General features: G+C 39.4%; 2 protein-coding genes and 1 long non-coding RNA gene across 8 annotated transcripts in view; 2 read left to right on the plus strand and 1 right to left on the minus strand.

Annotated features, from left to right (window-relative positions):
• Positions 1-5,694: 5,694 nt before the first annotated feature.
• On the minus strand, positions 5,695-10,485 carry LOC139965383 (F-box/LRR-repeat protein 8-like). Of its 4 annotated transcripts, none has more exons than XM_071967689.1 (2): positions 10,243-10,485; positions 5,695-8,668 (listed from the first exon to the last, which is right to left on the minus strand). In XM_071967689.1, exon 2 carries the CDS (start codon positions 8,603-8,605, stop codon positions 7,388-7,390), a length of 1,218 nt encoding a protein of 405 aa, XP_071823790.1. In that variant the 5' UTR covers positions 8,606-8,668; positions 10,243-10,485; the 3' UTR covers positions 5,695-7,387. The 4 variants fall into 4 exon arrangements, with proteins under 4 accessions (XP_071823790.1, XP_071823791.1, XP_071823789.1 ...); XM_071967690.1 differs by having other exon boundaries at positions 10,169-10,485; XM_071967688.1 differs by having other exon boundaries at positions 10,163-10,317.
• Positions 10,486-10,638: 153 nt separating this feature from the next.
• LOC139965382 (F-box/LRR-repeat protein 8-like) lies at positions 10,639-14,911 on the plus strand. 2 transcript variants are annotated; one of them, XM_071967685.1, is made up of 2 exons: positions 10,639-10,781; positions 12,890-14,911. In XM_071967685.1, exon 2 carries the CDS (start codon positions 12,909-12,911, stop codon positions 14,145-14,147), a length of 1,239 nt encoding a protein of 412 aa, XP_071823786.1. In that variant the 5' UTR covers positions 10,639-10,781; positions 12,890-12,908; the 3' UTR covers positions 14,148-14,911. The 2 variants fall into 2 exon arrangements, with proteins under 2 accessions (XP_071823786.1, XP_071823788.1); XM_071967687.1 differs by having other exon boundaries at positions 10,647-10,794.
• Positions 14,912-21,076: 6,165 nt separating this feature from the next.
• The window catches only part of LOC139965408 (uncharacterized), an 85,057-nt gene continuing 80,628 nt past the window's right edge, over positions 21,077-25,505 (plus strand). Inside the window, exon 1 of one of the 2 annotated variants that reach the window (XR_011792236.1) lies at positions 21,077-21,368. This is a non-coding gene — a long non-coding RNA (uncharacterized lncRNA). The remainder of the gene's footprint in view (positions 21,369-25,505) is intronic. The other variant, XR_011792237.1, reaches the window with a different exon arrangement.

Genomic DNA, 25,505 nt, shown 5'->3' on the forward strand with positions numbered 1-25,505 from the left:
ATGGCCTTGTCGGCAACTTCATCAGTTCAAAGGAGGTTGGAAGACAGAACTCCATTCCATAACAACTCCCTGGTCTGACCGGTTTGCGGATTGTACTACTGCAGCAAGCAACCGAACAAAACCATCGATTTATACAAGGGTGATATCAGGATGGTGTACGAATGATTGAACCGAGAACTTTGAATCCGTAACGCTGTGACAATGATCATTACAAAATAAGAAACGGTATATAAATTTGGGAAAATGGCAAAAAGACAATTACGAAAAACATATACAAGTGTGTATATGTTATAGACCGTCAAACACCCCATCTGTCCATGTTATACAGGCGCGTATCCAGGATTTTCTAACCCGGGGGGCGCGAATTACTATCTAAGCGGAGCGCCACCATCGGTTGGCGCGGAGCGTACAAGAAAATTTCTGGTTTTGATACCCCCCAGATCACCGGAAATGGCACTTCTCGGGCTTGAAAATGACCAACCAGATGTACACTTTTGCCTGAGAACCAAGTATTTCCCAATAGTTTTTTTTTCCATCCATAACATTTTTGAAGATTGTCACCAGTCACACATCATGTTCGACCTCATTGCATGTCCTGTGGATCATTGCTTTTGTAGGTGATTCTACGTCACGGCCCACAATATCCGAAAGCCCCACATTTCATGGTTTTAAGCCCATTATTTGTTCAGAATTTGAAAATTCACATTTCTCGTGAATAAAATCACTTCAAAACATACCCATAATGTTGCACAAAATTCAATCTATGGACAACCAATATAGAAAACCCCCTTCAACCACTAACAGACAGGTCAAAATTGCACGAGTAGAGGGAAGTATGATGAAGAATGTTGGTGAGGAATTTTGGAAAATTCAGACACAGTTAATTTATTGGTGTAGTAATATTAAAACCTCTTATAACGGCTATTATAAAACTTTGTTGAAGGAAATGAAAAATAGCAGATATTCCCGATATCAGATAACCGAACACTACACACATAGGCGTAGGAGGCAGGGCTGCAGCCCCCCCCCCCCCCACCAGATTTTTTCCCCTGAAAATTCGGGCAATATGCTGAGAATTTTTCGGGCACCTACGGTACTGAAAGAAAAATTAATAGCAATGGTGTAGCTTAAGGAAATGAATAGTTTAAAAATGATCTCCTTGGTAATTAAAATAAAGTTGTAAGCTTGGCCGACTAATTCGCCATTACCACTGTAAAAGAGAGTTTTGACATAATTTGACCTGTATGCTTCGTCTCCATAAGACATTTCGTTGTTTACATTAGCATTCCGCGGTATACTGCGCAACTTTCACGGACCGTACGGTGCACGATGCGATGTAATGACCGATGCTTGCCTATACGATATTGACATTAACATGTTGAATGCGCGCTTCGCTCGCGAAAAATTTTGGTTATATTTTTCGGGCAAGTCGTTACAGCCCCCAAGTCCAATTGGGCTCCTACTACACACATAGACAGTTTTGAGGCTGTTCACCCTGGAACATGCATTTTCATGCTCACTGATATGATGTGATATCTGCTCCTTGCTTTGCCAAGGGAGGGGCGAAGCCTGTAGGCAAACTATCTAAGCGTAGCGACACCATGAGTTGGCGCGAAGCGTACAAGAAAATTTTGGCCGAAAATGCAGGGGCGGATCCAGGGGGGGGGGGGCCGGGGGGCCCGGCCCCCCCTTTTTGAAAATCCTGATTTTTTTTTTTTTTTTTTTACCGCGTTCGAGGGAAAGTGCCCCATGCGTTATCAGTGGCGTAGCTACGGGGGGCCTGAAATTGCAGACATGAGATCCATATTTTCAGGCTAGGTACATGCTGCTTAGAATACTCGGGAAGTGCCGTTTCCGGCCATCTGGGGGGTTTGTAAAGCCAAAAATTTTCTTGTACGCTCCGCGCCAACCGATGATGGCGCTCCGCTTAGATAGTCTTACGTTCAGGCGCGGCTGCATCCGCCCCTGATATGTCATTGAATATTCCACAAAACAACTTTTTATGTCCACGAAACTGTCGAAACATGATTTTCACTACTGGTAGAGATATAAAATATTGGGAATTCTGAATTTCCTGCAAACATGAGGCTGTGCCTGTTCAATACTCACTACTGTATCGCCTTAAAAAATGATGAGTGGAAATAGTTTCTCCAGGACCGTATCGTATCGTGGGTATCGAGTGCGTCTGATATACGAACGTACGTAGTACGTACGTACGTCTATGATGATATGCACTGTACTGTACTGATAAAAACATAGGTGAATTTCACTCCATGGGAGTGATCACTGAGCACATTCCGGTATAAGAGTGAATTTCCACTCCATTGGAGTAAATCTTAACTCCTAATAGAGTTATATTCACTCATATTAGGAGTGAGGGTTAACTCCAATAGAGTTAAATTTTACTCTTAATTTGAAGTGCGCCGAGTGATCACTCCAATGGAATGAAATCCACTCATTTGTTTTTAGAGTGTTGCTAGATATATGAAGAAGAAATTTACATATACCAATACATGTTATCGGTCATCGATTGGCACAAAAAGCCAGATTCTGATGACAGCTGCCTCAAGAAACCCAATAAATGGCCTAATAAGCACCGAGCCATCAATGTGGACCATTACCGAAACATCGATTCGTGTTAGTCTTCCACCCCCTTCCTCTAATGCTATTTAAGTCCACATGTGGGCATATCCTGCAAATCTACCGGTAGCCCACAGGGGTTTGAGTTGGGAGAAAGGCCTTGACAGCTTGAAACGACAAATGATGCCAACTTCCCTCAAGTTAAAAGTCTGGCTGAGTTGGCAAGGCCAGTCAGCATGAAAGAGAAATAACTTTTTTTGCATTTCTGTCACCAAAGTTGCACATCTTTTTGGTTGCTATTTTGCCTCACAGGTGCCATCTCCTGCGATCTGGGGGGTGCTGAAATCTCAAATTTTCTCTGTACGCTCCGCGCCAACCAAGGTGGCGCTCCGCTTAGATAGTAAACTCCGCCCCCCCCACAAGAAAGAACAGCCCCCCATGCCCCCCCACTCAAAAAATCCTAGCTACGCCACTGTGCGTGTAATTTTTTGTAAAATAAATTTGCAAAAAGAGTACATCATCATTCTGATAAAGTGAAGGTGAGAGGGGCACTCTGACTGCATCAATAGTCTCCATCTGGAAGGGGCATCCAAGATGAAATGGCCTGGAGTAGCCTGGTAAAAAGTAGTTTGCATCACCACCTACTCCCCAAAGACGTAAATCCCAGCTCATTGCTCGAAATTGCAAATATATGCCCGGCAAACCATGAATACATGATTTATTGGAAAAAAATTTTACTCCAAACTTTCACGAAAAGTAGCACCAGATTGCACCGAGGACCTCCATATTTTGTGAAATTTTCCCAAAGGGGAGGGGGGCACCCACTCCCCTTAGACCCCTCCCCCAGGACGACGATTAGGCATTTCCCATCTGGGCCCCCCCTTCGGCGAAATCCTGGATCCGCCACTGAAATGCCTCCCAGATCGCTGGAAATGACACTTCCCAGGCCTTGTAAGTTGCATCTAAGCATTGTCTTTTTTTGAAATTACTAGCGATATCATAAAGAAAATTTGCTCGGGGGGGGGGGGGGGCGGTCGCCCCTTCCCGAAGTGCGTCATGTTCCCCGACGACTCGGTTGAGTTCAAGACCAGCCACAGTTGGTTCCATAGCACAATTGTACAATTGTTTAAGGCGTCCATACACACACACGCGTTATGATAGACCATATATTGTATATATATAGATACATTAGTGAAAGAGGAAAAATGGAAACGTCAAAAATGGAGTTGTCGGTGTAAGGGGTAGGGTGAGGCGCACGTCACCTCCGTAATCCTCGATCTGTCACTGGCTACCCTGTGTACATTATAGGGGTCAACGCTGTAATTATGACTGTTCCTCTTTCTCTTCCCGAGGTCTTGGCGTTTATCTTCTACTCCCTCCTTTTCTCCTTTTTCTCTTTCTTCTTTTTCTTTTCCCTTCCTTCCTCTCCTCCTTTTCTTTTTTCCCCCTCCTTTTCCCTTTTTTCTTCTCTTTTTTCTCTCCTCCTTTCCTTATCCGGGGGGCGCGCGCCCCCAACGCCCCCCCCCCCTGGATACGCACCTGTTATATTATGATACTTATTTTTCTATTGAAAATATTATCTTGTAAACATCGAAAGCTCATCAATCAGAATGGCTTGACTTCCTATATATTTCATTCTGTCGTAAAAATGGACCGCCTCATACGACACTAAAAAATTACTGTTAAAGGAAAACTTGACCTCCTTAGGCTCCTTGCAGTTCATACAGTTTGTTTACAATGCGCAGCTGCTGTCAAATATCTTCCATGCATGTGTGAGATGTTGTTCTTGCAAAACTGAAGAATGTTTGGTTGGGTTCAATAGTTTTACCGAAAGCCATCCTAAATTATAACCCATTAAACAACGCTATGAGAATTAACAGTTGAGAGAAAATTAAGGCCCAGTCATCTTGAATTGCAGGATGGAACAATTCTACACAGGCTGATATAATTTGTCTTGCAGTTTACTTTCCCCGCCCCCGGGCCAGTATTGTTTCAACAAGTTAACAACCGAATAATTTCAGAAGGAAAAATCCGACCATCAAATCGTTAAGTTTTCTTATATAAATACATGAATAATTAACAAATGACTGACTGACTATATATAGGGATCAGCCCAAATCAAGGTCCATTCATGATATAAATTTCGTTGCTCTTTTCCACAATGTAATTATTATTACATTACTGACAAGGCAATGTGACAATGAAAATCAATTTTTTTTTCAGACTTAAACCTCTGCGGACCGATGAACCTCATCAATTGCAGTATTGTACTTACCAAGGTTGGGGCGGGGCAGGGGGGTTCCACATTCTACAAGCTTTCCTTTTGCAGTGACCATGTTTACAAGGTTGTCAGACCTTGAATGGCATTTCACCTCCACCAATTTTCAATTGGGTTCTTAGTTTAATTACTACGGTGGGACCAAGGGCGTAGGAACCGGGGGGGCTGGGGGGGCGCCAGCCCCCCAGTGAAAAATGTGGAGGGGCGGAAGTATCATTCCGCCCCCCCCCCCGCTCCGCAAGTCAGAAAACCCCTTTTTCATTGCCAATGAGAAAAAAAATCTCATTTGGAGCACCAAATTGCATCTAAGGCCAGGTGAAAATACAAAATTAAGTTTACAAAATGGAGTGGGTGTTGAAGTGTGCTATATTGCACCAAATTGCATCTGAGGCCACCTGGAAATGCAAAAAATTCCAAAGGGGAGGGAGACACCCCCTCCCCTTAGACCCCTCCCCCAGGCCAGCCATCAGTCTGTAGCCCCCCCATTCAGAAGTACCTTCCTACGCCACTGGGTGGGACTACATACCACATATAAAACTCATCCAAGCTGTACTTACAGAGTTAAATTTAAACAGGGCTGTTTACAAAGTATAAGCATCACATACATGGACACACACACACACATATGCACTTCTTATACACCCTACAATGATGCAATCACCATGGCATCTAATCTGTTTGCCTTTTGCAAGGGATCAAAACAAATGCATTAAGTTCCAGACATTTCACTGATCTTGAAGGAGAAACTTTTCAAAGCCAAGGCAGCCATAGAAGTTTTTTCTTGATATTATATGCCAGAAAATTATACCAAACAAGAAAATAGAGAAAGTTAGAAGTCAAATTTTCTTTTCTTTGTATTTTTATTGTAAAGCTGATCATCATGGGATAGTGAATAATGTTATATCCATTGCAAAATAGTCAAAGTAATACCCTTACTGAATATGTGCACAGATAGTTTCATTATCTTGTGATAGATACGTCTAAAATAGTAACAACGTTATTCAAATTGCAAACAGTAATTTCTTCCCTGTATTCACTTCCAACGTAGATAATAAATATTGGTTAAATCTACACTGAAAATGTTAAAATGCAGGATTGATAGAATATTGTATTGAATGAGGGAAAATTGCAGAGAACAGATTGCTTGAACAATGAATTTTATAATCCATAAAGTACTACCATCTATTCCACCAAACTTACATCAAGTTTAACTACTGTAATTCTTACCATGACTTTTTCATGACGGGAAAATAAAAGGAAGAGAAAATTATTGTTAAAATATCGAAAAATTGTAATACATGATCAAAACAAGGAATTAAATACTTTTAAAGCACAATTGGCTGTGCTATTAGTAAAAAATAAAAATTCAGAAACTGACCATGATTGCAAAGCAATATTGAAAGTATTAAGTACTTCTTGTATAATATCAATTAAGATGACTTCTTATAGGTACTGTAATGTGGAAGTAATTATGACTTATAATAAATCAGAATGGATTCCCCAAACTTTTGATGAATGTAAGATTTGACATTACAAACACACAAAAAGCTATCCTGTCAGTCAATATAATATCTTACTTGACTGTAGACTGTTTTCACATTAACAACACTGCATTAGCATAAAACATGTTTATATTTCTTACAGCTACCTTTTTTGCATTGCAAGTGTGTTTTGTCTTTTGACAAAGGTAGCCAAAAAGCACTTACAAGTTCATAATCTTTGGCATAACTTTAAAAAGCTAATTCTTTGCAAGAAAATACTAAATTGGTGGACAAGAGATAAATTTGTATAAAACCCAGTTGGGGTAAATATGATAGAATGTGCACGAGGTCATCTAAGTTGTTAATAATAGGTTATGACCAAAATTTAAAAGAGTGTTAAATATGTTTAACAGTTGTATGAGTTCACACCACGCTACTGTATGCCCATTAAGACTGACTTTATATGCTTCATTATGATTGATCATTAATGCCCTGGACAAGAGATAAATTTGTATAAAACCCAGTTGGGGTAAATATGATAGAATGTGCACGAGGTCATCTAAGTTGTTAATAACAGGTTACGACCAAAATTTAAAAGAGTATTAAATATGTTTAACAGTTGTATGAGTTCACACCACACTACTGTATGCCCATTAAGACTGACTTTATATGCTTCATTATGATTGATCATTAATGCCCTGGACGTAGCTTTGGACAGTTAATACCAAACATCTTGTTTTTTCATTTACTATGACTTTTTCTTACTAATTTAAAGAAAGAAAGTGCATTATAAAACTAATAATATCGAATATCTCTTAATACGTTTTGTATCAAAAGTGCAAGCAATTTAAAATTCTGAAATGCAGCGATGTGGGAACCGCAAAGAGAAAGAACTTCATTTACTAAATATTGCATTAAATATTTCTAAAATCTTTACAATATGTGCTTTGGTTTACATATAACTTGCACCTATAGATGGCTTATGCTCATATCACTGAAAATATTCAGTTCTAACAACCGAACCAGTCATCTCTAACACGCCAGTCCATCATACATCGTTATCTCGTCTGATGTCCAAATAGTTGCTCACATCCATTACAGATGCACGAGCCTCTCGGCCAATCACGATTCCTTCTACATCCTCCTCCGTGTGAAGGGTGCAATCAAGTAAATTTGGCTTCATTGCTTTAATTTTTTCAATGACATCTTCTTGCAGACCACAGTGGCAATGTAATGCCTTCAGATGGACAGCATGTTCCACAAGATTCAGCAAAGCTTCCTCTAGGGCTTTTGAACCTTTTGTTGTTATGGTCAACTTTTCCAATGACTGGCTGAAGTACGAGTCCACAAGAGCCACCTCTCTGTGGAGTTCACTCATTGTCCTCAGGCTGAGTTCGACGAGAGGTATCTGATGGTGTAAGATGCTGTGAATCAGGAGCCGCTCTATGGTATGATCGAAATTAACGATCACTCGCAACTTAGGGAGGGCCTTGGTGATCTTGTCCCACGATTCGATGGACACATGCTTGTGGAACTTGTCCTCTCTCTGACAGCTAAAAGAAAGGACCTCTAGAGGGCTCCTGTCCTTCTCTGTGAAGGCTTCCATCAGTTTGTCGCACATGGACGAGTAAAAACAGGACAACCGTCTGAGTTTGCGACACTTCTCCACCAGGTTGAATAGGGCCACGGCAGACACTTGACAAGATAGCGAAGTATTCTGAATGTTCAACACTTCCAAATTTGGATGGTTTGATGATAGCAGATTAAATAAGATGTCAGTGTACGAAATATTGAGACCACTTAAATCGACATCTACCAATGTACCAGTTAGGATTATCTTAGGATTAGGCGGACCAAATAATTCGGCGACACTGCTTAGAATGTCATTACCTTGAAAGAAGAGAGGATTCTCCGTTGTGAAGTAAATACCTATCCTCTCTAACTTCCTTTCTTCATGTCTTGCCAAACCTGTTATGACCCTGCACAGGTTTTCACAATTGAAGGGTCCTTGAGGGTCTACGAATACAAAGACTGACTTGAGATGGCCTCCGTGCTTCTCTAAACATTTCAGCTGTTTGGCATCGGCTCTGGAATGAAAGTTGAAAGAAAAGTGGCGCCATAGTACTGCTTTATCAAACACCTCTGCCCAATGCTGACAAGAGAGAGAAGCAGAGTAACGATCTCCAACATCAAGCATAGAGAATATGAGCAGAATTACGTGGTCGGGCAAATTCTCCCATTTGGCAATTCCATGTGCATCTGTCATGGTGAAGTCCAGCTGAACGTCACAGTAATCTTTGAAAACAGACAACAGGATTACATCTCAAACCTGATAAAACAAAAAAAAAGAGCAAAAAATATGATGGGCCGTGGATGAAGTTAGAAAAGCGGCTTCATATAGGGAAACATTTATCTTTACAATGTTGAACAGACAAGAAACTCAATTTTCTTATCTACTATGCTTGCAGATCATGAATGAAAACATGATCCTCCTTGTTTTCAATAGAACCATATTGTAGAGAGAAACTTCAAAGTAAAGATAAATTGCATACATGTTAGAAATTGCACACACTGACAATGTACAAAGTTCTCTAAAAAAAGATGCAGAAAGTGTGACATGTTTTACTTTGAAAGATCTTAGAACAACTTCTAAGTTTGAACTTGAAAACAATAGATTGCAGATAATAGGACATTCTGGAGATGCATGTGATCTGGTACTGACTAAATGACTTGAAATTTGATGAAGATTTACAGCACTTGGCTGCATGCTGACATTAACAGCATGACTTATATCTTATCATTACTTTTCTCTACATATGCACTTGGACAGAAACTTTTAAACTGATTTCTTACTTCTAAATCGCAGAAGATAATTTGTTTGCAAAAGAAACCAAGGTTTCAGATCAACACTTATATACCAACAAATTTCTGCACAAGAAGAAACAAGTCACAAGCAGCTTGAACAATCTCAAAAGTGAATAATTAAGTAACACTATGAAAAGCAGCTGGGTATGGAGACTTCACCGTTCATGGGTACGTACTGACAGAGGTCAGATGCAAGTGTACCAATTCTTTGTTCCATTTCAGTTGACAATGTTTGTGTTTTTGTTGAAAATATATGGAAAGTGCAGCTTAAGTGAGATGGGATGTGTGCATGTGATGAAAGATTTACTGTAGATTGGCTTCTCTATTACTGGCATGCACAGACTCAACATTTTCATTATTTCGAGAAATTTCAATGTGTTCTGAAAATAGGCACAACATCACACAAATTATCTGATCAAAAACCGGACTCCTAATGGGCTATATTAATCATTTATCACATAGTAGGTCTACCAACATGCAGTATAAATATGTGATCTGCATTCAGTAATTATATTGGTGCTGTAAATTTCTAATCAGCCACAGCATGACAACTTTATCAGTAACAGTATACTAGTTTATATATTGCAATGTAATCAGGGTAGATACTGAAATATAATTATGAAATATGACAGAAAATATCCTCTTGCAATTAGAAAAATGTCCATACACAATTGTTATTGCCTTATTCCGGTGGCATTGCATGCCCTAGTGAAAATAGGGCTACTGTAGCAGTAACATTACCGATACACTCACGACACATCATGTATATGAACAGCCTAACAAAGTAATAGAAAGTCAAGATAGCGGTGCAGTACTTGGCACTGAGCTATAGCCTTGGCTAACATTTATAGTTATTCCTTAGTACTACTAGTACTAGTAGTAGGTATTACTTATTTAGTAAGTTTCTGTAGCTAGCCTAACTAAGGCTTAGTCCTACTTCAAGTTCAATTGAATTTACTTTTACGTGCAACAACCACAACACTGTTTTCGTTAGCTGGCGAAGAGGCATGGGCTTTCGGAAATGAGCTTTATAAATACCTAAGCTAGTCATTAATGCAACGTTGATGATCCTTTGGACTCATCTTTCATGACCGGTACCGCTGCGACATGACTCATCTAACCTGTTAATTCAATTCACCGGTGTATAACCTATTTTCGGAAGATCAGCAACACTCGTGTCTATGTAAAGTAGTTATGGATGTCTCAATTTGTGTCAAGCGTTTGTAACTCTAAATATATGTTTTAGATTCTGGGGCTAGATTATACTAAGAAAGTTAACCTAGCCCATCGTATTATTGCTATTTAAATTAACAGTAATTTCACACATTGGATCAAAAGGCTTGTGATAATTTTGCATATTAACTTGATCCAACCAAACTGTATTATGGTCTGTAATTACTACTGTATTGTTTGTAGACACGCCCATCTGTTCAAAACCGGAAGAGAATTTGAAGAATGTAAACAGTGCAAGGCTCTACAGTTGTACACGGTATACCTTACATTCGTACACATCCAACAACTACCCGTCGTTCTGACTTTTTCGTAATTTGTTGGGTTTGTATCGACGCATCTTCAAGGTAATGTGAACGTGTAAGTTTAAAATTGTGTCCGTTGTACATTTCGGATCGTCTGGAAAAAGTATAACACTTTGAACGATAAAGTCTTCTCGAATATCGGTCAGCCGAACTATGTAGGAGTTACGGTTAGCAGTGTCGCACATTTGATACCTTGCACACTATCGCTGTGAATGGTTGTACATCAAGCTGCCTGTCGTTAGTAGGCCTATATTACAACTATGTAGTATGTTGCAGAACCATACCCCACCCCACCCCCACCCCAGCGTTTGCCACACAGTTATTCAGATGTAAAAGAAAATGCAATAGGACCTAAGCCTGTTAGTCTCACCGACGCAGTTGATACTTCAGCAAAATTGACATTTGAACTTCAGATGTAGGCCTACAGTAATTCAGTTGCATAGCCAAAGGGTGCAGGGGGGGGGGGAAGGGGGCGACCACTAGAAATTTCAAAATAGAAAATTCCTAATAAGTGCCATTTCCAGCGGTCTGGGAGGCATTTTCGGCCAAAATTTTCTTGTACGCTTCGCGGCAATCCATCATCTGCAATGCTCAGAATGTGGTCAGGCGCATAGCAAGGAATTTGCCAAGGGAGGGGCAAAGCCTCTAGGCAAACTATCTAAGCGTAGCGCCACCATGGATATCAGATGGATATCAGATTGGCCAATGTGCTGGCAATTAGCATAAGTTTTAATATATGATGTTATCCAACCAGCTTTACGTATCATCCAAGTAAAAACAAAAGATGATCTTTGCTCCAGCTATGGTATGGCAGACATGGGTGTCAATACTTTAAATCTGGACACTAAGCTTTGCCGATAACCGGCTATAGTTGGGAATTTACTATAAAATCTTCTTGCCTTTATGAATGCTGTGTGGCATTTGTTGGGAGTAATGTTTGCATCTGGGTACCTGCTGGCCCACTACCATTAGTACCTAGTTCCAGAAGTTTTGTTTAATTTTTTTAGAAATTTATTTAGGCCTACAGGGTGATTGTGAAAGTGAGTTTCACCGTGTAAGTATTACAGTTCAGGTTGAACTATACAGCATATTGAATGAGCCCTACATGGTAAAGGACTGCCTAAGAATAGATAATTATGAGAAAGAAGGCTTGTCTTCATGTTCACCCAAAGAGGATAAAGAAAATATCACTGTGGTCCCAAAGAAGAACTTTCTATTTTATCTTTCATTTATTTTGTTACCAACTTACCATTATTTCTCTTCCTTCTTTTTATAAATGTATTTTTTTGCACATGTTCAGGCTTTCTAATGAATAAGTAGTTGGTAATTAACGATAATGTTCTATTCACAAAAAAATAGGGTGGTGGTTAAAGGTGGCACCGGCATTAGGAGAAATGGAATGTAGCATTTGAGTCATTGCTGGTTGAGCCTTGGCTGGTTTAAATATTTAGGAACTATATAGATTTTTTGTGCCATCCAGGGCTTCATATATTCAAACTGTATAATTATGGTCTTCTCAGTTTGGGAGAAAAATCCAAAACTTGTAAGCAAAAATTGTGTATTTTATAGACACTTGAAGTGAATTGGAACCTATATGAATCATATGGTGTTCCCTGTTCCATGCATGCATATTAGTTGTTGCTCTTGTAACGTAACTTTACCCACTTCAGACCAGACTATAAATGACTCTTATGCAAAGGCCATTACCACAGTGCTACGATAGACATATCAAAGGAAACATTAAGCTGGCATTCGCTAGTTCTGTGTTTGCCTTTTGAAGTATTTGCCAGTTCTTGAAATCAGGTTTAGATGCCAATATTGGCATTTGCCTGTTCGGGAAGCTGACATTTGCTGTGATGCTGTCGCAAAGAATTGACCCAAATATCATGTATTCTTTACTCATGTATATATTTGTGTGGTGCAGTACGTACCCAAGTTTGCCCATCTTCAAAGATCCATGGAAAAGATTCTTAAAAATGATATGCAAAGTACTGTAAATGCATTTGTTTGTTTTTGGAAATACTTATTACTTTGGATATACAGTACCCTTAAATTTATGCCAAACTTTGATGATCATACTGTGTAAGTTGGGTAAGAATGCAATCAACTATATTTAAAGTTGGGTCTTTCAAAATGCTTATCATCCACAGGTTGATACATATCATCGAAATGTCCAACAGTGATCAGAAAGGAGGATTTGGTAATCTACCTAATCATGTTATTCTCATCATCTACTCCTGGCTAGATCTAGGTGATCGTTTTACAGCCTCACTGACCTGCAAGAAGTGGGCTGCAGCTTTCCAAAGTGCCTCCCTTTGGCGGCATTTCTCGTTCGCCTTCAGGTCCAAGGCCCATTCAAAGCTGTTAAAGTGCATCGAGGATCATGCCAATGACTTGAAGTCAGTCCGCATTTACATCGACCCCCAGATTCGTGTCAACTGCGACAACCTCTGCAGGGTGGTGACCAGCCTCTCTAGGGCAGACGAGAGACGACTTGAAAGGCTCGGAATTTTCTTCATTGCAGATAATCCTTTGATGTTCCAAGGAAATGACATTCTCAGCAGCTTGGCCGAGTTGTTCGGTCCTCCTGATCCCAAGCTTAGTGTGATGACCTCCTTAATTGAGGTTGATCTGAGTGGATTAAATGTAGCATTCACTGATATAACCATTAATCTCCTAGCTTCAAACCATCCTTCTTTGGAAATCCTCAATATTCAGAATACGTCACTGATCTGCAAAGTCAGCCCTGCTGGGCTTCTGAATCTGGTTCAGAAATGTCGTAAATTGACGAAATTGTTCTGTTACCACGTGTCTGTTACCGATGAGGTGATGCTTGCATTTACCGAGAAGAAACGGGAGTCACTGGGGTATTTGTCCTTGCAGTGTCTAAGGCATGATAGGTTTCGTCCTCCAATATCTCCAAGTGTGTGGGACAGAGTCACCAAGTCTCTCCCCAAGTTACGGGTCGCTCTCCATTTTGATCATACCATCGAGAAGGAGACCATCAGGGAGATTATGCACCACCAGATACCAGTAGTACAGATAAATCTTAATGTTATGGCAGAACTGGAGACAGAACTAGCCCTGATCGACTCCTATTACAGTGGTACCATTGAAAAGTTGACCATTTTTACAAAAGGTTCCAAAGAATTTCAAAGATTGTTACTGGCCTTTGTTGAGAAGGCAAGTAAATTAAAAGTGTTGCATTGCTACTGCGGTTTGAGTCAAGAAACCATTCAAAAGATATTTGAGATTAAGCCCTTCTTTGATCAATTTACACTTCTCACCGAAGAGACTTTTAGGGCCCACACACCACAGGTATATGTAGGGCAGGATGCTAGATCGACTGTCTTAGACAGTTGTAATTACCCTGTTTTGGAGGAAAGTATGGAAAATTTGTCTCTCTAATAGAGAAACATATATTTTTTTGCACTGTTAACAGAAATATTCTTAGCGTTATGTTTGTCAATAAAGCAAGTGCAGTTATCTTGTCAGTATAAGTCGGGACATTTTTTTATTGATATTTCCATGAAAAACGATCTTTCGTACATTGTTTTCAATCAAGTGAACTGAAAGAGGTGCCTTATAGAATTGTCGATACATTTATCAAGAGAAGAAAAATATTTTTATTGTGGAAGGGAGAGAAAGATGGCATTTGTAGAAACTATTTAATATATAAGTATCACTTAGCATTTGTTTAATTTTGTTGGCATAGATAAATATGTTTTTAATCCTAAAATGACGATTCACAACACCGTAAGAGATAATATCATGGACTTAAACATCAAGAAGCATAACATTTCAGTTTGGCAGCTTATGATTTCTTTTTGTATTTTCAAAGAAATATAGCATTGCTTTTGTATACCATAATTCTGCAATCTTAAAGAAACCATATTCTTGAAGGCCTTTGTCCAGGCGCGTAGCCAGGAATTTGCCAAGGGAGGGGCGAAACTGTACATTCGGCATTGAAAACTATCTAAGCGTAGCGCCACCATGTTGGCGCGAAGCGTACAAGAAAATTTTGGCTTAGAATGCCTCCCAGATCGCTGGAAATGGCACTTCCCAGGCCTTGTAAGTTGCATCTTAGCATTTTCTCATTTGAAAATACTAGCGATATCATAAAAACATTAAAAAAAAATATGCTCAAGGGGGGGGGCGGCTGCCCCATTCGCCCCCCCCCTTGGCTACGCGCCTGCCTTTGTCTGTTTATTCACTCGTAGTGTAAAGGGACTGTAACTGCCACTTAATAATCTGACCTGTACCCTTGTAGAGAAAAAATCTTATTGGGATTGCCTCCTATGTGGTGGATACTTGAGTTGGTATAATAAATCAGAGAATGTATTCCAAAGGTACTAATATAACGTTAGGGAATTAAGGTTATTTGAGTGTACCCTCATTAATTGCTATCAACCAAATTGATTGATCTTCTTTGTTTATTGCCGCTTTGATTGATTTATTTGGAAAGAGGGATTTTTTGGTGAATTTGATCGAAGTAGAAATCAAGTACATACTTACCATTGTATTTTGCAAAATTAATTGAATAAAGCTGAACATATGTTTGAAACCTACAAGGCGTAAACCTGTGGACGGACACAGGCGTGTATGCTATAGAGTAATACTAACGATGAACCATAACGATCATGCGGAAATAAAGTAGAAATCTTGCGAAGAGATAAACAGTCTGTTTAGGCTTATTGTTTCTTCTGTGGACTTTCGTTCTTTTATCACTCTTCTTTCTCGAAACAGTCTGGATAGCTAAACAGATTAGGCATAATTTTAGTCAAATTTAATCAAAAAGGAAAGAAAAATGAAGTGCTAGTACTCTCTCAATAGCTTTTCCATTGCTCGAGATTTTCACCTTTAAAATCTGCTAAATCTGTGGAATAAAAATGTTGTTTTACTTACTTTCTAGTCCTTTTATATTAAAAGAGAGAGTTGTAGAGGGCTTGAATCCCAGAAAGAGTGTTCAATCACCTTTCATTGACATCGTATGTTCTCAGAATTGCATTAGGCAGATAATACGGCATCATCGTGGTTTGGTCGGCTTGAAATATGAAATGGCTGTAACCTTTTGTATGTTTCACATCGACAAAGGGATATAACATAACAGCAGACACCATCCTTGGGCGTAGGCTGGGATATCATGAGGTGGGTCAGAGGGAGGGGGGGGGGGGGTGGGGCGGTCGCCTTCCGATAAAGAACTGTTTAAGGAAAACATCGACTTATACTACAGTAAAATGGTTATGCAAACATTAAAGAAAGAAAACCAAAATTATCTCCACTCCTCTCCCTAAGGGTAGACATGCACCACATTCATTGGCCACCTGTGTTACTGAAAACCGTAGCTTTGGAAACCGACATAGTGCAGTAAGCCATGTGTAGACTTGAATTTGAGTCATTAGATGGACTGACTCGAGTTAAATCATTTTCATTGACAAAATGCATGGATTATTAGCCAAATCACTTTGCCAAAAAGTAATCTTGCTACTTCTAGTGAAGTCACTGCGGTGTTGTAGTTGAGTACTCGTATCAGAGTACCAAGAACTGGAGTACTTCTTAGGGCTCTGAACACTGAGTGTTAGCGCTAAGCATGGCTTTTGCGGGATTCCCTCACTTTCTTGCCGATCCCGTTAAGGAGAATTCGTATGCGGTGAATTTCGCCCTGATTTTTTTTTTGGGGGGGGGGGGAGGGGGTTGGGGCGTTTCTTAATTTTATCAGCATTTTTTTTATACTACTTAAGCCAAACTGTCATAAAACTAGTACAACTTATTTAAATGTTTAAAAGTCCAAATTGATGCTTAATATTGGTATTCGTGATCCCAAGTTCCCCCAAACTCCCCCCCCCCCGAATTTGAAAATCCCCCAAAATTTTTGGAAGGAGGGGTTCCACCCATGCAATACTAATTATAATCATAGTGCCAACACTAGCTCTGAGTACTAAGTATCATGATCAGAGTATTAAAGTATTTTAAGAACCGAATATGAGCTTTATTGTCCGAGTACGATACAGTTGGGTCCGAGCAAATACTTTTTTATCTGAGTACTTTCAAGTACTTGTGGAGTATTTTCCAATACCGTTGAATAATTTAAATGCAGCATTGCGAGTTGCGACTATGCATTCCCTGGATAATTGATAATATCTACACAGGCTTATACTAGAACACAAAAGCAGCTCTAGAGACAACTATGTGATAACAAAATATGTACACTATATAGGTGAAGCGGGGATAGTATAATTTGTAGACAAACCAAAATATGACATGAATGGAAAGAAAGTAATTGAAATAAGTTCAAATCCAGAATATTTGGAAAAGTGTTAGCATATTCTGAGTACTTTTGATACTGAGTGCCATTGCACAAGTATGGGTACTTTGTCATCTGATACAGAGTACTTAACATCCAAGTACAAATACTAAACGGTCGAGTACTTGCAAATCAGTACTCCAGTAGTACTTGAGTACCAACTACTTTCCAAGCATTACAACAATGGTGATGTGCCCACTTGCTTCTTGCAAAGTTATTCAGAAAGTTTGGTAGTCAACAAGTACACTGTAACAAGGGCGGCGGAAGCACTTTTAATCTGGGGGGCACCGACATCAAAAGGCACTTTGCAGAAATTCGATTGGACTGTTGCAGCCTTATATTTAGTACCCTTCATAACTCTTATTGTATTATCTTATTTGCGTATACACATCACTCCATCAATGCCCCCCGCCCCCCCCCCCCCCAAGGAAAATATGCATACTAGCACTGCAATATCCAATGTGCAAATTGGGAAACAAGCAACAAGTTTTCTTTTGAGACAAAATGAGGTGAAATCATGCTAGTTGCTAATGTAGGAATCTATCGAATTAGAGTTTATTTCTTGCTAATATCGTAACAATTTTTTTCCATTGGAAATAGTTTTGAGTTTGACCCACAGAAATTCATTAAATGTCAGGGGCGTATCCAGGATTTGCAAAGTTGTATGCGCGACTATCTGAGCGGAGCGCCACCATCGGTTGGCGCGGAGCGTAGAAGAAAATTTTGGGTTTTACAAACCCCTCAGATGGCCGGAAACGGCCTTCCCGAGTGTTCATTCTGGTTCCCATGGCCTCTTGCTAACTTGAGACACCTCAATTTTTATGTAGAAAAAGGGCACATTTTTAACCTGAGGAAAAGTGGGGGGGGGGGCACGTGCCCCCTGTGCCCCCCCGTTCCGCCGCCCTTGCACTGTAAATTGAAAGTGTTTAGTTTTGAACACCAAAGTAAACGCCAGGCTGTCACAGCCTTTGAACACATTGATCTTTTGCCATTTTTGTTTTAGTGTTTAGGCCTTTGCTTCGCAGTGCATCTGTGTATATATTTGTGTATTATTATTTCTTGTATTGTATTTTTGTTCTCTAAGTGCTGCGATGTGGAAGGAGCAGTACTAAATGTGCCTTATGTATGTGTGTGTCTACTGTGTCTGTATGTATGAATGCAACTTAAACATTGTGTTTAAATGCAAAAACATATTCGGAAGGTGTTTAAAAATAAACACATGTATGCATTTATAACAGTTCAGCTTTTGTAATACAAATTTAAAATGATTAATACAAAGTGTATATTTGTTTCAACTGTCAGTATGTGTATAATAACATATTTTTAAACTGCATTTTACATTAATCTTGATAGAAATATTGGTGCATATAGGTAGGTCCTTAATTGATTAAATGCATTTTTAGCTATGATATAAGCTATAACCTAATTTGCATATCATATTCAATATTTTATTGTTTTAGGCTTATGGGCCATGTGTTAACACATGACATGCCATAGGTATGCTTCAAGGGTCACATATTTAAACACTGTGTTCATTTACAGGTGGGATGATTAGTCACTGTCAAAATAACCAATGAGGTTTAATTAGTTAGGGTTGAAACACCTTGCGTTCATGGTTAAACATGTGACGTGTCACATTACACGTCTCACCTCCTCACAGTATAGAACTGTATATCACCATGTTTTAATTATTACATATAAGTATTTTTTATGATATATAAATTATAATTTGTCAATTTATATCTGTTGTTTTGAAAATAAACATATAACTGGGAAATTAAGTTATGTACTTTATAAATCATGCTTTTTGTGTTTCTAACCAAACTAATAATATGAATACACGGACCCTATAATATATATTATATACTAGGCGATTACCTGCGTTTTGCGGACACCCAGTTTTAGCGCTGGTTATACTCAGTATCGGTGGCAGTTTCCCCGTTTTGGCACCGATTACCCAGCTTTCGTATCGCCTCGGTTACCTGGTTCTGACGTTGGTTACTTGGTTTTGGCATCGGTTACCCAGTTTTGGCATCCGCTATCATGGGGGTATGCCCCCTATTTTAATGGGCGACGATTTAATGGCCATAATGCCCCCCCCCCCCCAATATTGAGGGCAAATTGCTGACCTTGGTGTCGGCTACCTGATATTAGTGGTAGATAGTACTCAAGTGGGAGGGGACCCCTATGGAACCCTTCTGTGGGCCAGATCAGAAAAAACAAGATAAACCTTTGCATGACAAATATCTGGCTATGTGCCTGTATATATACATAGGCTCAGGGGGCCTGTATTAACATAGGCTAGGGGGTGGGCTGAGCCCCTGCAATAATTTGACTAGGGCCCATTGAATATCCCTATTTACACACTAATTTTTGATGAAATCAATCTCAGTGCTCAATGTTGACAAACTTCCTAAGCTACTGATTTGGTTTATGAATAAATAACTGAAAAGGGTCAACATTCTATGCATCTCTCAGCTTCTTTTTTGAGAAATTTAATGTCAAATGTGTCAGATTTTATTCCAACTCTACCACTACAGTACATTTGGAATAGGAAATATAAAGTTGCTCGCAGTTTGTGCCTTTTGAAGCCCTTTTCAAACGGCTACTAGGGCTTTAATAAGAGCAATACAAGTATGCAGTGTATGCACACTCTCTTCTGTTGGAGTTGAGGTACATAATAAATGTGGGCGGAGCCTAGATTCCTAATAATTAAGGCAATTGTTGCGCAATATTTGTGCTATATTTGCGCTAGCGTTCTAGGAAAAAAATACTGGTCGCCCGGAGATGCGTAACGTAAACGCCTCCGTATATGGTAGGCCATACGGGAAATAATTGCTGATTTAATATCCATACGAATTAAAATTATTACCGGTATTAATTCTATTTAGTACCGGCATTAATTCTCAGCCAATCACCATGCAGCTTCAAATGCCGGTATTAAATAATTAATACGGGCATCAAATATAATTACGGGCATTAAATATAATTAATACGGGCATGAAATATAATTAATATGGGTATTAAATAGAATTAATACGGGCATTAAATAGAATTAATACGGGTATTACATAGAATTAATACGGGCATTAAATATACCATATTTGTTTAGTTGGCACTGCAACTTGAGTTGCGCTACATGTAATATGCAATGTTATTAACAAGTTTCCAGCTATTGTGCCGGGCGTAAAAGTTTCCCCGTTAGTTCATCCAGAGATACTGATGCGAAATTGTACTCGTCTTCCTTCAGGATTCTTCCAAGCTTTGCATAGCGTAATGCTCTTCGAAGATTAACAAACCTGTTCAAAGCATTGCGAACTGGTAAAACAACGGATTGTGTGGGAGTGGGAGTCAACATTTGTCAATAACCTACAAGTATCATTCGCTTCTCGACGAAATTCACCCAGTATTGTACTTTGTCTGTAATGCGTGCCATTGCGTTGTACTTTGCTTTCTACACAGGGGGAAGAAGCTTCCAAAATGTGTGGGGGGGGGGCACAAAATCAGAGGGGCACTCATTCCACAACCACCACTCGTTATGTTATAAACCGATACACACCGGCCATATAACTTAAATACATGTGATGTGTTAGTATGCTTGCTTGAGGGCACATTTGCAATTTTGCAAAAAAATGGGGGAGGGGGGCACGTGTCCCCATAGGCCTCCGGCTCCCACCCCTGTTCCTACAGCAGAAATAACTGCGCTGCTTTCACGCTACAGCAAGAGGGATTAACACTAGCTCAGAGCATGATAACAGCTTCAAAATTCGCTAATGTGATTGGTCTATTTAATGCCGGTATTAATTCTATTTAATGCCCGTATTAATTCAATTTAATGTCCGTATTAATTCTATTTAATACCGGCATATGAAGCTACATGGTGATTGGCTGAGAATTAATGCCGGTATTAAATAGAATTAATACCGGTAATAATTTTAATTCGTATGGACATTATATACCAGCAATTATTTCCCGTATGGCCTACCATATCCGTACATAGCTGGCATGACTGCTGGAGTAGTTTTCCTGTTTGTGTGTATTGTTTTATCTCTGGGGGTCTGTTTGATCTATATAATTTCTTTGATGTGTATAGTGAATTGTTGTAGTTGCACATGCTATTTTATTCCTTTGTTTCCGTCTCCCTTTCAACTGTCCAGCTCTCGTGACAAAAGTCTGGTTAGCTATGTGGAATGTTCGAGGCACGCGAAGGTCCGAGAATTCGAGTCAGTATTTGTATTAAGTTAGCGCACCCAGAGTGTGTTATGTTTTTAGTGTTATCCGCTGACCAGTGAGCCTGGTGAGGTCCGTTGGCCAGTTCGTTAAAAGTAAGTTAACTGTTCTTTTATAGTTTAGGCAAGTCCGAGTCCCTTTTCTTATAATATTGGTGGCGTATTTCCCCGTTTGTCTGAATCCCTTTAAATTATTACTCTAAACCCATTAACAAAATGGGAACAAGGTGTTTGCGTAGGACGAATTTATCGCTTCACCCTGTGGGATTATTCTTGTATTTGTGGATCTTGGGTGGCTTCGATTCGGGTTGAATTTTCCCCGAGACAACGACTACGTATTGTGTAGATTTGGGACTTATGCGTTTTTGCAACGGACTTCGCAGGTACGTCTCCTTATTATTTATATAAATTATAAGCTGAGATTTATGTGGATTTACAATGTTATTAATTAAATATTGATACTATAGGGAATATATTAAGGTTGGGCAGTTTATTTCTTTCTATCATAAACTGTGTTAGTGATTTATTGCCTATTGGTGAAATATTAATTATCACCTTGCTACATTCTAATTGGGGGGTCACTGCGATGACCTCAAGTAATATATAACTTGGCTTGTAGACACCTGCCCACGAGGGCAGCGGTTTTGTATTAAATTTATTGGTAGTGCAAAACTTAATTTATTTGTTCGTGTTTTATTGGTTCAGGTTGTGTTAACTTGTAGTTGTCCCACATTGATCTTGACATATAGGGTGGCCGAGAGCGGCCCTATAGAACCAACAGCCGCTCGGCTAGTAACAACCTGTTGGGGGGGGGGGTGGGGGGCTACAATAGAACATTACATAATAAATATAGTCTACCATTATCATCATTCTGAAAGTCTTCCCCCTCCTGAATCAAGAAAGGGAGAAACATGATTGCACGACAGGTTCTGTAACTCTTTTCGTGGAAATTTGGTTCATTGGTTGAAGACGGGACATCACCTAAGGAGAGCGGGAGTGGGCGTAGAATATGAAGGAACATTTTGACTCCCTGCTCTTGTTTGTTTCACTAAGGTTGCACTAGCCTCAGTGTTACAATAATGTCACACAATGTCACACAATGTCACACACACAATGTCACACAATGTCACACAATAATGTTACAATAATGTCAACAGTGTCACAATAATGTAACCCCCTCCCCCCCCATGTGGTAAACGCATTAAAATAGCAAATCATTTCGAGTAACTGCGTGAATATACTTTTTACTGATTTTAGCCTAATAACAGACCAAGAGGTCTGGTTACATACCAAGAGGTTACATACCAGACCAAGAGGTCTGGTTACATAACTTTGGTTACATCTTTGGGCTGGAAGATGGGAGGAGTACGACTGAGTTTGGGGTGGGGGGTAGGAGTAAGTGGAGTGTCAAGAACAGTGAGCTCTCAGATAATATGATGAAATTTGGCCGTAGAGTCGCGTTTATCCGACCTCCCCGTGACTGAAGTATATTTAGGTAAATTATGAATGTATTTGCTTCATGATTGTTGCTGGTATCATACCAAATATGTTTAATAAGCTGTAATTGTCCAATGCAAACAAATTACATTTATATAATCATTCAGGAAGCTCAGCAAAAGAGAACAATTCAATTGAACTATAAATATATGAACCAATATAAGTAAAAATGAATGCATGAATGAAATTAAAGAAATAAGTAAATGCTGCAATGAAATATTAAGCATAAGAAATGCAAAAAATATTCATACTTAGAGAAATTTTAACCCTGCTCGAATTTGATAGGTTGCAATACACTTCTCCAACATAAAAATGTTCAGTTGGACTAAAATAACTACACATGTGGTGAAAATGATCAATTTCACTTTAACTAGAAACCTCTTTCTATACCCATGCATGTGTTAGTTTCAACATTCTACGGATGATTTCATTTGAATAAGCTTGGAGAAAGCTATTTTTAATTGACTACTGGAAAACCGTGGATCATGATTTCTACACACACATGATTTTTTAGGCATAACTATTTCAACAGATTTTAATTCTTGTAGCATACAACTGGACAGGAAGGATTATGGTCTGTAAAAGAGCATATGCCCCGACAGCTATTAAAAAATTAAAACACTGTTGCACCACTATTGCAGTCTAATGAATATAACAAAGTCACGGTCCAGCTTCCTTCACACTACTAATACACATAGTTTTACATTAGGATTTAAATGATATCAGGACTCAATTGCATGGAAAACTATCCACCCACATGTACGCACCAACACAAATGTATGCCGGCGAAAAACAAGTTATATTTGGATAATATTGGTAATATAAGTTTAGGAAAATATAATAAACTGCACAGAGTTTTTTGAAAATTTCTTATGCACATAGCTCTTTGAAAAAATGAATGCATCAATAAATATATTTAAGAAATGATTTATTAAGCGCAAAAAAGACCGAATATCAGTTTTGATAACCTATTAAGCCTACAATGATTTAAAATGGATGCAATAATTGCTCCATTATGGCAACGTACTGTTGCTGAAATTTCTACAGATGTGGTAAAATCATGAAATCCTCCTGGACTAAAAACCCAATCAATTCAATTTAGGGATTTTGTTAGTTCATATACCAGTGGTAAATTGGTTCCTATTGATTGGGAAAACCATGGAAGGGTTCATGACTTTATTTACGTGAATATACGTGATTTTAATTACATGAACACACTCTATTTTCGTAAATGTTTTTGGAAATACATATTTTTAACAGATAATAAATACAGGTAATTCAGTTTGTCAAAATTTTGGGTATTATCGTTGCATGCCTGTTCCATCATTTTAGCATACATACAATTGCACAGGAGGTATGACGTTCTGTGAAAGAGCATATGCCCCAAGATATATAGTGTAGCAACAAAACACTTATGCAGGTCTATTGTCCGCTGATTGTCCACCTTTCCCTCTGATACAGCATTACCTCCATCTTCTTTCGTCATCACAGTCATGGCTGTCCTACGTTTTTATTCATCTTCACCTTATTCATTCTTCTAATCCTGTCATTTTCTGCCTTTAATTGTTCCGACTTAATCGCCGTGCAGTCTTTATCAATGAATTTGCTTGCGCAGTCTTCCTCTTTTATCTTTTATCATCAACGTCCTGCAACCTCATCCACCTTCATCCGACTCAATCATCTTTCATTACTGGACTCCCTTTGTTCTTCTTCAGTCTTCATCCATCTTTTATCATCGTCGTCCTGCAACCTCATCCATGTTCATCCCACTCTATCATCCTTCACTCGTGGACTCCCCTTGTTCTTCTTCTGGTGACATCGTCAAGCATCTTAATCCACATCCTTCCGTCTGCGTCCACCTTCCAAACCCATCATCCTTCTTCTTTTGCATCTGAAAAACAAAACTAGAAAAACAGTTAGAACATATCAAATACATAACCCACCACTAACCCTGTGACCCCCTCTTCTTCTGGTGGCATCATCCAGCATCTTAATCCACCTCCTTCTGCATCCACCTTCCACAACCATCATCCTTCTACTGCATCTGACACAACAAGGCTAGAAAAACAGTTAGAACATATCAAATACATAACCCAGCCACTAACTCTGGGACCCCCCCTCCTCTTATTATGGTGGCATCGTCCAACATCTTAATCCACCTCCTTGCGTCTGCGTCCACCTTCCACACCCACCATCCTTCTTCTGCATCTGAAAAACAAGGCTAGAAAAACAGTTAGAACATATCAAATACATAACCCACCCACTAACCCTGGGACCCACCCCTCCTCTTCTTCTGGTGGCATCGTCCAGCATTTTATTCCACCTCCTTACGTCTGCGTCCACCTTCCACACCCACCATCCTTCTTCTTCTGCATCTAAAACAACAAGGCTAGAAAAACAGTTAGAACATATCAAATACATAACCCACCCACTAACCCTGGGACCCCCCTCTTCTTCTGGTGGCATCGTCCTGCGTCTTTATCCCTCTTCTTCTGCATCTGAAACAACAAGGATAGAAAAACAGTTAGAACATATCAAATACATAACTCACCCACTAACCCTGGGACCCTCCTCTTCTTCTGGTGGCATCGTCCTGCGTATTTATCCGTCTTCTTCTGCATCTGAAACAACAAGGCAAGAAAAACAGTTAGAACATATCAAATACATAACCCACCCACTAACCCTGGGACCCCCCTCTTCTTCTGGTGGCATCGTCCTCGTCTTAATCCGTCTTCT

This window comes from Apostichopus japonicus, chromosome 3, assembly GCF_037975245.1.
Source record: "Apostichopus japonicus isolate 1M-3 chromosome 3, ASM3797524v1, whole genome shotgun sequence".
NCBI lineage: Eukaryota > Metazoa > Echinodermata > Holothuroidea > Aspidochirotida > Stichopodidae > Apostichopus > Apostichopus japonicus.